This window comes from Dermacentor silvarum, chromosome 6, assembly GCF_013339745.2.
Source record: "Dermacentor silvarum isolate Dsil-2018 chromosome 6, BIME_Dsil_1.4, whole genome shotgun sequence".
Classification (NCBI taxonomy): Eukaryota; Metazoa; Arthropoda; class Arachnida; order Ixodida; family Ixodidae; genus Dermacentor; species Dermacentor silvarum.
Window position 1 is genome coordinate 116,444,290 of NC_051159.1, and position 12,684 is coordinate 116,456,973.

The 12,684-nt window shown below is 42.7% G+C and overlaps 1 protein-coding gene across 1 annotated transcript in view; it reads right to left on the bottom strand.

Annotated features, from left to right (window-relative positions):
• Positions 1-12,684, bottom strand: part of LOC119456845 (WD repeat-containing protein 7-like) — a 124,994-nt gene that overhangs the window by 46,926 nt on the left and 65,384 nt on the right. Inside the window, exons 17-18 of the mRNA XM_049669101.1 lie at positions 11,867-12,006; positions 3,446-3,592 (exon numbers count right to left, since the gene is read on the bottom strand). Of these exons, the coding sequence (XP_049525058.1) occupies positions 3,446-3,592; positions 11,867-12,006 (287 nt within the window). The remainder of the gene's footprint in view (positions 1-3,445; positions 3,593-11,866; positions 12,007-12,684) is intronic.

The window sequence follows — 12,684 nt, forward strand, 5'->3', positions numbered from 1 at the left end:
ACAAAAATGTACCCTATCATTCATCAGTTTTCATAAAACCCAGGTGTAACACTCGACAGATGGAACAAAAAAATCTTTATGTGCCGATAGGTCCACAATGTTTACGGCCATCGAAAATATCCTTTGTTGGCGCAAACCTTTTGGACAATATACCTAATTTGATTAAATGTCTGCAAAAATATTGCACCGTCGCTCAAGAGACTCTTTCGGGGAGCTACCAGTCACCATGTTAATATTGTACTCGCATACTACTGCTGATATTGTATACATGCCGCATTGATGCGGTAATATTCATTTAAACATTGTACTCGCTAATTGATGCCGTACTTACACAACCTTTTTGTAATGGCTCCTAACTAGCCACATCGGCTATGGATCCAGACGCTGTCACAATCATTTTGTATATCTTTTTAGTGCAATGAAACATTCTTCTTCTCCCTCGAGAGCGATTCATGTTGCTTTTCGTATTTTTCTCCTCTTGGCCTAATGCCTGCAAAAATGTGGAATAAACTCAATATAATCTTCCGTCCTCGAGCGTCAACATGCCTTCGGCACGCTTCAACATAACTGGCCGGAGAGCGTTGGAAGTTCCGGCAGAGAAAGCAACGGGACGTTCAAGAGGAAACTTTCCGACCTCTCCGGATATCCAATAACGTGCAGCTGATGAGAAATAATGTCGCGGTTGAGAGCACAAAGCGGAAAAGCATAATTTGCAATATCATATGTTTTGACAGCAATGAAAAAGGTAAATATTTCGTGGGTGTTTCCCGTAAATTCTACTCGCGGTCTGCGAGTCTGAGAGCTGACCGCGTGACGTAACGACAGCTGTAGCAGTTACACAATTGGCGGTTGCGCACTGTTTATCATAAAGTGCTTAGCTTATTATTTGAAAGACATTGCGAGTTTTTCGCACTAATAATGACTCGTAGCCGTCGTCTGTACTGAGCGATACTAATCGCTTTTGAACAAAGCAAGTTTGGGGGTATGAGCTGCAGGTTTGACGTTTCCTTATTCTTAATCGTGGAACGACGTTATAGTTGAACAACAAACGTTATTCTGATACAGTTTTACTTTTAAAGTGTTTGGGCCTGGTGAGAAACGCGACCGCTGTTTACAAAGCCACTGAAATCAGTTGCACAAAAGATGGCGCACATGTTTGAGACAGACCAGCTAAAAAAAAATGATCGTTTGCACACAGGTGCACCTGCCAAAAAAAAAAAAAAATGAATTGCACGAACCACCCAAGCAGTGTTGTTAGCGTGCTTCCCATCGTATATAAATAAACAAACTACTCGTTGTGTTTCACACTTTTCTAAGCGCCGTGGCTTTGGCAATAAATTGGCGTATACTTCAAGCTCGACGTTGGACATCTTGTTGCTGATGGGCGAAACATAGTTGGTGTTTTCAAATGCGTCTTATGTGCACACATTATTTGACGCCCCGAAATGGCAGGCAGACTAGACGCTCTCCTTTGTTGGCTTTCCCGCCGCGAAAAAGGTATTCCGCGTTGGACAGTTGCTAAAAAAAAAAAAAACGGCATTGTAGACCACGGCCACCAGTGGTCCAAGGAACAAGGACAAATGTGGGCCCCCAGTAGCAACGGCCCACATTTTAGGCTGCACAATATTGCGTTTGTGCCTTGCTGTGTACTTTTTTTAATCAGCCCATTTTTTGCTTATGTTTTTTTTTTTCGCTACAAATGTCCTCCCCCCCCCCCCCCCCCCCCAGCAATATTTTCCTTGTGATGCTGCGGCTACTTCTATAAATAAAAAATATATCCGGGATCACCTCACGACAAGAGGCTAGAGACATACCCGATACGGGAAAGTGTTGCTAACTCGCTAAGAAAGACTTCGTCTCCACAATTTATCCGGCGTTTGACGGAGCCCACAAACAATTTCTCCTTAAGCGTGTGTGCATATGTGTATTTAAGTAAAATATATATATAAAATGTTTATATGAAAAAAATGCGTATAGAAAAAACTTATACATCCAGCTATCGATACAAACGCTGCACTTCTACAATTCATAATTCTGTCTCTCTTGCTACTTCAATAATAATAATAATCAATCAATCAATCAATCATTTATTTATCGTGCCCAGGAACAACCGTGAGGTCTGGGTGCTGGCGCACGTATACATAGAAAAAGAAATACAGCAGGGGAGTATCAGTGAAAAAAAACAATGAATAAAAAATATCAATCTTGAAAAGAAAAGTGTACATACATGTAACCGAAGGCGCAAAATGCATACATAATAAAATGGAGAAGGGAAGTTGAACAATATGGTGAAACTAAGACACAACAACGGAAAGCTGAGAGCAGAACAAAGACAGAGAGTTGTGAAAAATATCAAGGTCATGAAAGTGGGCGTTATAAAGACTCTGTATTCTATGGACGGTTGAGTGTTGGTGGTGACAGGCAGCAACATGGAAAGGTCTGTGTTCTCTGGTGATTTTGCGCGGAATACGAAATGTATACAACTGAGGAGTTCGGGGCACATGAGGATACCGTGAAAGAGTTTGAAAAGGAAAAGCAGGTCAGCACGATTACGGCGGCAGCGAAGTAAGGGCAATGGCAATAATCCAACAGTGCTAGAGCAGGGCCTAGAGTCCGTGTTTGCAAAGCGGTGATGATATATGCTTAGAAACTTTTTCTGGACCCGATCTATAATGTCACTGTTGGATCTAGAAATGCCATTCCAGACGACCAACGCGTATTCGAGCTGAGGAAGACAGATTGTTGTGTACAACTTGCGGAACGGTGTAGGAGAATTGAATTCTCTCGACAGTCTGCAAACAGAGCCAAGAGTGCGCATGCCCCGCATTGCAACGCGTTTAGTGTGAGCTGAAAAGTGTAAGGTTGTATCAAAAAGTACACCAAGATCATTGATCTCACGGACGTTACGCAATGGTACAGAATCTACTGAATAAGAAAAAGAGATGCTTGCTGTTTTGCGGGTGAAAGTCATGACTTTGGTCTTAGCAGCATTCAAGGTGAGGTTATTATCTGTGCACCATTTAGAAAAAGAAAGCAGGTCAGACTGCAGGATAATAATAATAATAATAATAATAATAATAATAATAATAATAATAATAATAATAATAATAATAATAATAATAATAATAATAATAATAATAATAATAATAATAATAACATATAACACATCCATCATAGGAAAAATTGCTAATCGCACTGACGTCAGCGGTCACCGTCAAAGGATGGATGCACTGCCAATGTTTTTAAGAACCTGAACCACTACAAACCCGCCATGAATAAAGAAGGTACTACATGGTACAAAATGCAGATAGTGCTGTGTGTCGTTCCATGCATCTTCCGTGGGTGTGTTTTCGTGCACGGGGCTACACCAATTATAGAAGGTAACCTATCAACGAGCCCATATATCCACCATAGCCGTTGTTTTACAACGAACTGGCATCCTTGCCTTGTCAAAGTCGGGGTCGAGCCCCCAAGCATGCAGGAGGGACAGCAACAGCTGAGAGACCTCCATGGTCAGGTTTTTTTCGGCCAGGCTGAGGTGCTTCAGCTTGGCACTGGCTTCCACTGCCGCTGCACTCTTGGCATATTCGAGCTGTGCAAACAGGCAATTGAGAGACAAATCAGGAGGCGTTGTGTTTGAATGGGGCCCACACAAAGTGTTACTCATAAATCAAGAACACACACACTCACACACAAAACGCTTTTTCAAAAGGAGTTTGTATTGAGATATGTTTACACTATTGCGACGGTGTTTATTTCTTTAAGCGGCGGGACGAGTGCTGCGCGGGACGTTATTATTAAATCTTTATAGCAGGGTCATTCCATCAATTGTCCCAGAGGTTGCGCTCGAGCTTAACTGATTTTATTCAGAAAAATATAAGATAGTATTACAGGAAAAGCATATCCCCAAAATATTTTGGGGGAGAAGCTTTTCCCCAAAATAATTGATCCGAAAAAAGTTTTGCACATTGAAGGGCCATTTGAGTTTTCTTAAACGACGCCAATCCAAGTGGGACAGAAAATGACCAAGAAACGAGTATAACTTTTGTCACAAGACTTACATTAATATAGTTGGTAGACGTTTTTTTTATTAAAAAACTATTAAGGCACTATTTTATGAAATTCCTTTCTGTAATTTCTCAAAAAATGTCAAAAATATAGCGCTTTCTAAAAGCTACATGCAAAAATATGGCTGAATTCGAAATGCCAAAAATACTTTCATACAATTGCGCAGAAAGAATATCTGCCATAATTTCATTTATGCCTCAATCTTGTGCAATAGCCCCGCTAGACCATGCAGAAGTTGCAAAACACATTTTCGCCTATATTTAAACGCCGAAAGAACACTGCAGCAGTCCATGTAAAACTGGGGCAAATAGCAGTCATCGTATAAAAAGGCATCAACTATTTCTACAGAAGCGTCAAATAGTTAATTTTTGTTTTAAGAAAGAAAATGTTTTGAAGTGTAGCCCCGCAGTGCAAAATTTTATATTAAGTTGGACTTCACGGCACGACTATCTGGCTCGAAATACAAACTGGGCTGACGCAGACGGCACTGAAATGTTGAAGATGGATTAGCTGTGCCCGAAATAAAGGCCGGAAAACGCGGTTCTCTAACATATTAATGTGGTTTGACTTAAATAGTTCTGATTCCCAGCAGAGGTTTCTATACACGGAGTGTTTCCGAGAACGCGTTCGAAATTCCTTAAACATGATCAAGGTGCCATAAGAAAGCGTCTTTCTTGGCATTGTTTTTTATCAAAGAGGTGTACATTCAAAATGGCTCGGGCTAGTAATTAAACAAGCAATACCCGAATAGACAGACGATTCATTCCGTAATGCAAGAGTCCAATCCTGCAACCCGGAGAGTTCACAGGCACTTTCAGACATGCAGAAGTTGAGGCTCCTAATTTACTAAGCCTATTTCCGGTCAACAGCACCCGGAAAATCGAAGCTCAGTTGACGATGAGTAGAACTGTTATGCCTCTTGCAGACGTCCATGAGTGACTTGAGTGCGCCTCACATTCGGGCGAGTATGAATCGAACGCCCTTTTCAATCCGTGTCCTCGCTCGATTATAAAGTTAACTAGTTTAATTCACATTATTTCTTGTTTAAATAATAGCTTGTGTTATATTAGAATGTATGTATCAAGTGATAAAGGCAATACCGAGGAAACCGATTTCTGTGAAACACTGCGTATATAAAACAATTCTTCTGGAGACTGGAGCTTTGAGCCAAACCGCATCAATGTGCTATACGACCGCGTCTTCTGGGCATCATTTATAACACAACGAATCCAACTCTAGCATTTCAGTACCGTGTGCATCAATCCAGTTTGTATTTTCAAAGCCTGCAGTGAAGCCCAATTTACAAATATTACGATGTGGGTTTTATATTAAAAAAACTTTCCTTAATTTCTTTAAAACAAAGATCACCCTTTTAAAACTTTCCGCAGAAATAGCTGACGTTCATCTCTACGAAACACTACAATGTTCCACTGATGCGTAAACACACACCAAAATACTGTGCTTTCCAAGTTTAGCGAGGTGTTGGGTGGATATTGCGTAACATTGAGGCACAAATAAAATTTTTTCGGATAATACGCTTTGTGGACATTCGTATGAAATAATTTTAAGAGCTTCGTATTCAATAACTTCAACGGGAGTAGCCTTCTTTGGAAACTTCCCGCAATGTGCGTTATGTGTCCGTCTGTCCTGTCCGTATGTGCGCGCCTAACTCTCTTTTACCTCACATGGGTCACTGGGTTAATTCATTGTCTAGTGAGCAGATCGTCGAGCTGATTTGCTGGGAGCCATGTTCGAAACCAACCGTTGGACCAATTTGGGTCACTGAGTATGTCACACTGGGTATGCGCCACTCTTCAATGACAAAAAAAAAAAATGCATTAAACATTTTGCACTGCAGGGCGGAATCGAACCCACGTCTGTTGTTTTAATGTGTTTTAATGTGATTAGCGCTTGTAGCGGCGGAACTATCGGCCACTGCCCTGGAGGAAGATAACGCATTTATTAACAAAAATGAAGAGACGCGAATGACGAAAGCGTCTGCTTTTTCTTGCTTCCGTGTCGCGCCAGATACGGGATCCCCCAGTCGAGGAGTCCTACGGCTGCCACTGGTAACGCGGGTTTGAGCTAGACAGAACAGCCTACCACTTTTCGGGGCTGGGGTTCGTGATTCGGGAAACTTTGGGAGAGTTGAGGTGAGCCGAAGTGGTATGGTACAGCGAGTCATACTCTCCCAGTGCGGACACTTGCGGGAGTAGAGGGCGGGTTGTAAGGCTTGATAAAGGCTTAGGTGAGGGGTAGGTGTTTGCAGTTTCCGCCACGCAAATGCCTCCGCCCGACTAAGTAAGGTTTTTATGAGAAGGGGAATATAGACGGCGGGACAGATGGTAGTGGTGCAGTAGGCAGGAATAGGTGGTAGATATGGGTTCCACGTGGACTCCACTTTCCTCTCCCTTGTGCGGAGCCAGGATGGCATAAGCTCGGGCAATGGCGTGAGCCTGTTGGTTCCCGCTGAGAAAATCTTAACCAGGTGTCCATACCATATAGTTATGTATTGTGGGAAGGACAGGGTGGTACACTGGGTCACTCCGCGGTCGCCTTCACTGGCGACTTCCACATATTGGTGACCTCGGACGATGACCACTATGGAAACCGTACCATGGGCTCCCAACGAAGAAAACGTGTGGCAGGCGCTGCCACCGCTTTCGACATTCTTCGCTAGCAACCCGAATCCGGTTCCTCAGCTGGGTGAGCTCACGGCAAATGGACTGTGACAGTCAAACAAAAGAGCACACTTGAGACGACAACGCCGCCCTTCGTGAAAACGCTATTTAGCGTGAAGGCCCATCTCTCTGTTAAGCTGATCTTCATGAAAAGCCCTATCGTTCTTGCAAAGGGCCAACGGCAAGACTTTCCGTGGGAACGGATAAAAGTTGAGGTTTCCAAATCGCCAAGTGGTTGCCCGTATGTGGGGGCGGTTGCGCAACCTTGGAGGCGTAATCCGGCGGAACGATGCAACGTCAGGGGCGGGATTTTGCGAAGGTTTCGGCGATTGTGATTGGACGAGAACAACCACATTGAATTCCCCTACGAGAAAAAGGGGGAAAAGGAAGGGCTTAAAAAAGCGGACCTTCAGTGCTGTGAGTGTGCTCGTTCGTGCTCGTACATTGAATCTCTCAAAATGTAAATGGTGTAACTAAACTCTTTGTTTCTCTTCTTGGACGTCGCCCCGGACCTCTTGATCACCCGGCATCATGGTACCTCACCAGCTACGTAAATTCGTTAAGACCGCTCGGACACGAGTCTAAACAACTGGTGGCTGACTGCGGTAAAATGGAACCGTCAGCCAACGCCAACAGTCGCTAACCATTTTCCCGCCAACTTGGGTCACTAGATAGCCTAAAGACTAATAGGTCTAGTATCTGCATACTGTGCTGAGCGAACAGGGTTCAAAACCGATCGTTGGACCAACTTGGGTCACTGGGTATGAGCCATTCGGTATGCGTGGCTTTTCAATAAACAACTTTCACGCAACTTGGGTGGCTGGGTATCAGAGGCGTACCGACTATTTCTCGAGCGGGGGGGGGGGGGGGGGGGGGGGCAAACCGCAGATCTGACTGACTCTCTCTCTCTCTCTCCATATATATATATATATATATATATATATATATATATATATATATATATATTGAATTACTGGTATAATAAATGAAAAAGCCTAGAAATGCATCTTTCAGGTATTTTTATTTGTAACAATAGACCTATTTCTCCATAACACATGGTGAACATTGAGGCCCGAAAAATTATTTTAATTTGCATTTATTTCTTGTCGCTATAAAATATATATGTGATGCAGGGACAAATGACATTGAGTGCCCAGAGGTCCCTGATCCAACCCAGTAGCAGCAGTGCAGCTCACAAAAAAAAAAAAAAAATGCACATTTGTTGCACTCAATTTTACTAATTAAAATTTTACTTGGTGTCTACAGTATAAATGTATCGCTAGTTAAGGTAATAGTACTGTCGAGGTTATACAGAACGAAGTACAATCAACATAAATTACTCTCAATACTAAAAAGAAAAAGACGGCAGAGGTGTGCGAACTTGGTGAATTACAACCCGATTTTTAGTGAAACTGTTTTCTTTTCGAACAGTTGCACTAAATGTTTCAGTTTCCTGTAATTACATCGCATACTTTGAAAAGTTACCGATATATTAGTGTTCCGTTTTAAACCTTGTCCCCGTGTAATGCTTTCAAGCACTTCTTGCTGGAAACTAAAAAAAAATCAGTAATTCATCAATACACATCTTACTTCGTCAGAAAATTTCATTATCCCCAGATATAAACAAGATGCCTTGTTTAGCTCACCGAGGACACCGGTGAAGCAACCTATACGCATCCCGTATGGTGCACGGGAACAAATGGGAAAACAAGGGTTTAGTAATTATCTGCAACACTTGCATTTAAACCAGAAAAGTGACATTTTCGCAACGCACTGCGCTTAAAATTTACTCTATTTTAATGGAAATTCAAGTCCATATCTCATGCAGTTGTTTTAGGATTCGGGGAAAGCGGCAGTATGACAGCCTGGAACACTTGATTATGTAACTTTCTACAAATGCTTGCAATGAACCTACACAGAAAAAAAAAAAAACATTTATCGCTCGTCACTCGGGATATTGTTTCGTACTTCGAATAAATATTAACACTGTGTCCCGCATAGTTTATTGAGGATACCGGGATCAACAACTAAATGCCGTGTATAAAGCATAAAAACTGGGGGAAAGCGAGTATTCAGTAGCGGTTTTTCGAGTACGTAAGCAACCACCGCAGTTCAAATTTTCGGAACACGTCACAATAAGGTGGTCTTCATTTCTTCAAAATATAAAATATCTGCTGTTCTTGCTCCTGCCGGGAAACAAGTAGTAGGTAGCTCTTATTCAGAAACCACCTGAAAGTGAAAAGCAGAAGTGATACAGGCCTCTAGAAAAAATTCAGTGTTAAGTGTTCTATTGGCTCTGAAATGGCTCTGCACGTTCGACCGCGGTCACTTTCACGAACATACCACCTCGCAGACCCTCATGTAATGTCCCGTTCTGGGCCCTTTGAGGTATCATGAATAAATGAACTTGCATATAAAATCCTAATCCGTTCTAAACCAGAATATGCCAGTGCAATATATGACAACCACCAGGTTAATATGATTAATTGCCTTGAATGGTTCATTGTTTCTGACTACTCCTATAATACAAGTGTCTCAGCCTTAAAATACCGGTTGTGTCTTCCCTCGCTCACCTCCCGCCGCAAAAGTGCTCGTCTTCTTAATTTTTTAGGTTCTTTCATTCGCTGCCCACAGGTAACCAAATCATGATTCAAGCGCGTCGTTTTTCCCGCCATACGCATCCCTATGCTGTGAATCTACCACGCGCCCATTCCACCACGTATCAGCGTTCTTTTTTTTCTGCACACAGCCCGAGAATGGAATACCCTTCCTTTTGGCATCGCCCTCATCACCGACATTTCCCGTTTCAAAACTGATATTGAAGGTCATCTTTCAAGTCACGCCACCTAACCTGTCCCGTCATTTTCCTACGTGCCCACCACTCATGTAATGTCCCGTTCTGGGACCTTTGAGGTATCATAAATAAATAAATAAATAAATAAATAAATAAATAAATAAATAAATAAATAAATAAACAACAAACAAACAACAAACAAACAACAAACAAACAAACAAACAAACAAATAAACAAACAAATAACAAATAAATAAATAAATAAATAAATAAATAAATAAATAAATAAATAAATGTACCATAAGTCGTGATTACACAAAGAAATTCGGCAGTTACACCTGCAAGTGGTTTGATTATATTTTTGATGATAAGATATATATTTATACTGCAACGCTACGTAGACTATTTCTGGACAGGAGATTCAATGGTTCCAGCATTTGATAATCCAACCATTATGTCATGCAGTAAGGCACACCCATCGTTGGGCGCGGCTGATTAAAATACCTTATCCGGACCTCTCCCCTCGCCCTAAGGTTAAATATATCAAGCCGATTGTTTTGTTTGTTCAAGTATGGTTAGGCGGTAATTTGTAACTGCGGGAACCGTCCAGCGCCAGGACTTCTGCGCAATGTAAGCGTGTACGGCGAATCTCGGGCGTCGCCCGCTACAGCGCGTCACGAGGAGGCACAATACTCGCTGCCCAACCCGGGGATCAGTCGTAAAGAAAAGCATTATTAACGTGGTGACTATTAAGAAATAAAATTTAGCTTCAGCTGTAGTTTTGTTTGGCTTTCCAGTGTGTAGCCGAAAGTGCCCGCTTTCAAAAGTGGGTGGGGTGGGGGGGGGGGGGGGGGGGGCAAATGGCAAGCTTTGCCCCCCCCCCCCCCCCCCCCCCCCCGGTAGATACGCCTATGCTAGGTATGTGCCATTGGGTGTGTGGCGCTCCTCAATTACCCTCTTGGACGCCAACGTGTGTCACTGTGTGCCGCTCTTCGATGACAAAACTATGGGACTGTCGGACGCGTAGGACTATGGGACTATGGGAAGCGCAGGAAGATTCGTCCCCCAGACGTACTGCCAAGGCCGCTAGGCCCAACCAGTGCCGCGTGCAGGGCAGTCGGCGGCCAATGTTGCTGTTTGATGCCAAGTCGACGTGGCGGAAACACTGTTCCCAGCCGCCATGTTTCCGGAATCACACCCGCGGATCATGTTGGAAAAATTGCGCCGCATGTCGTGCGGCGTCGGAGGTTTCATGTTGCCAGTAGACGATGTCATTATGGGCAGGTGGCTGTGCCGCGGGGGAGCCCTAGCACGTGTCTGGATTCCTAAATCTGTATTCCTAAAAATCGGATGGCGACCGTATGACATATTTCTTTTTTACTAAAATACATATTTTGAGCCATGTGAAAAATTTCCTTCGTTATAGCAGACCCAGCTATATTTACTTCGTTATATCCGATAATTCGTTATGTACATGCCTGTATTATCAAGTTTCAACTTATATGCTGATAAAAAAGTATCAGATATAACAAAGGAAGATCATGCGAATTTGCAGGCGCAAGTTGGAATCGGCTAACGCAAGACAGGGGTAATTGGAGATCGCAGGGAGAGGCCTACGTCCTGCAGTGGACATAACTATACGCTGATGATGATCATGCGACTTCGTTATAATGAGGTTCCACTGTACTAAAATGGTAAACAATTAAAAATGAGTACATCACTGCGTCAGGTCAATGCTGAAAACATGGCAGGATGAAATGAGGACCTTGAAAAGAATTTCAGCAACGAGCAAACAATGCTGATAAATTTTAAGAAATAGTTTCAAACAGAAAATGTATCATCATCTCCATAGTTATGTCCACTGCAGGACAAAGACCTCTCCTAGCTATCTCCAATTACCCCTGTCTTGTGCCCCCCTGCTTACCCCATCCTTTTCAGGGAACATTCGTAATTTAGTTACATCTTGCTCTCTGCCATCATCGATTGCGCTCCCATTACACTTGTACCAATTCCGTAACGCTAATAAACCGTCGGTCATCTACCTTATGCATTACAAGGCCTGCACTACTGCATTTCTCCCTCTTAATCTAACATGGAACATGGGCTGCCCGGGATTGCTCTCTAATCCGCACTGCTGTTTCGCTGTATGTTAACATTAAACCTAAGCTTTTTCGTTCCATCGCTCACTGCGTAGCCCATAACTTCTCAAACTACTTCATTATCTTCCAATTTTGGCTCCACAGGTTATTAATCTAGAATGCATAAATCTGGATGTATTGAACAGCATTAACTTATGCAAGAGTAGGAACAGAAAGTAAGCACACCTTGGTGCCTCCAAGAGCTTGAAATGTCGGGATGCCAACACTCTCTGCCGTGGCTTGGATTTTCGATGCTGCACTCTCCGCCGTGGCTTGGATTTTCGATGCTGCAGTCTCTGCGGTGTCTCTTATTATGTCAATGAAACCTGCACCAGGAGGCCCCGGAAAATTAGACGGTGCTTTTTTTTTTAATTTGGAAATAACTTCTGCAGATTGTCAGCTGTCAAATTGTTTCGAAATAAAAACTGAACTGATTGCACACGTACTCATGTTTACTAACGGGTGTGGGAAAAACAGTTACCAGATGCTAGTAAGCATCTAATGTAAAACTGTGATGAATAGTTGATGAAATAAAGCAGGGGATGAATAGCTGATGTACATGTATAAAAAAATACACACCGTCTAACTTGTACCCGGAATGACACGGTTATGTTCACAAAAACAGAAGTGCAGTTCATCATTAAAGTAAATAAGCAAGTTTACTTTTACTGTCTCCGGAGGCAGACTAAACTTTCAGTTACAATTAGCAGCCTGCTGTTTGGTAAATATGGTTAAGTAGGAAAAGCATGTGTGTCTCTTTAGCACTAATAGTGTCAACGTATGAGGAGCAAGTACGAGGTGTGTTAGAAAAGTATCCGACCTTATTTTTTTGCGAACACCTGATGGGCATGAAAAAAACCCGCTTGCATCAGCCGACTTTGAACCTTCGTGCGCATGCGCGAATTTTTTCCCGCCAGCCGAGAGCGTCAGTTGTTGGGACGCAGGGTTTGAGTGAGGTAGTGCGCAGTGCTCTCGTCGGGTTTTTTATTTTATTGCAAGGAAAA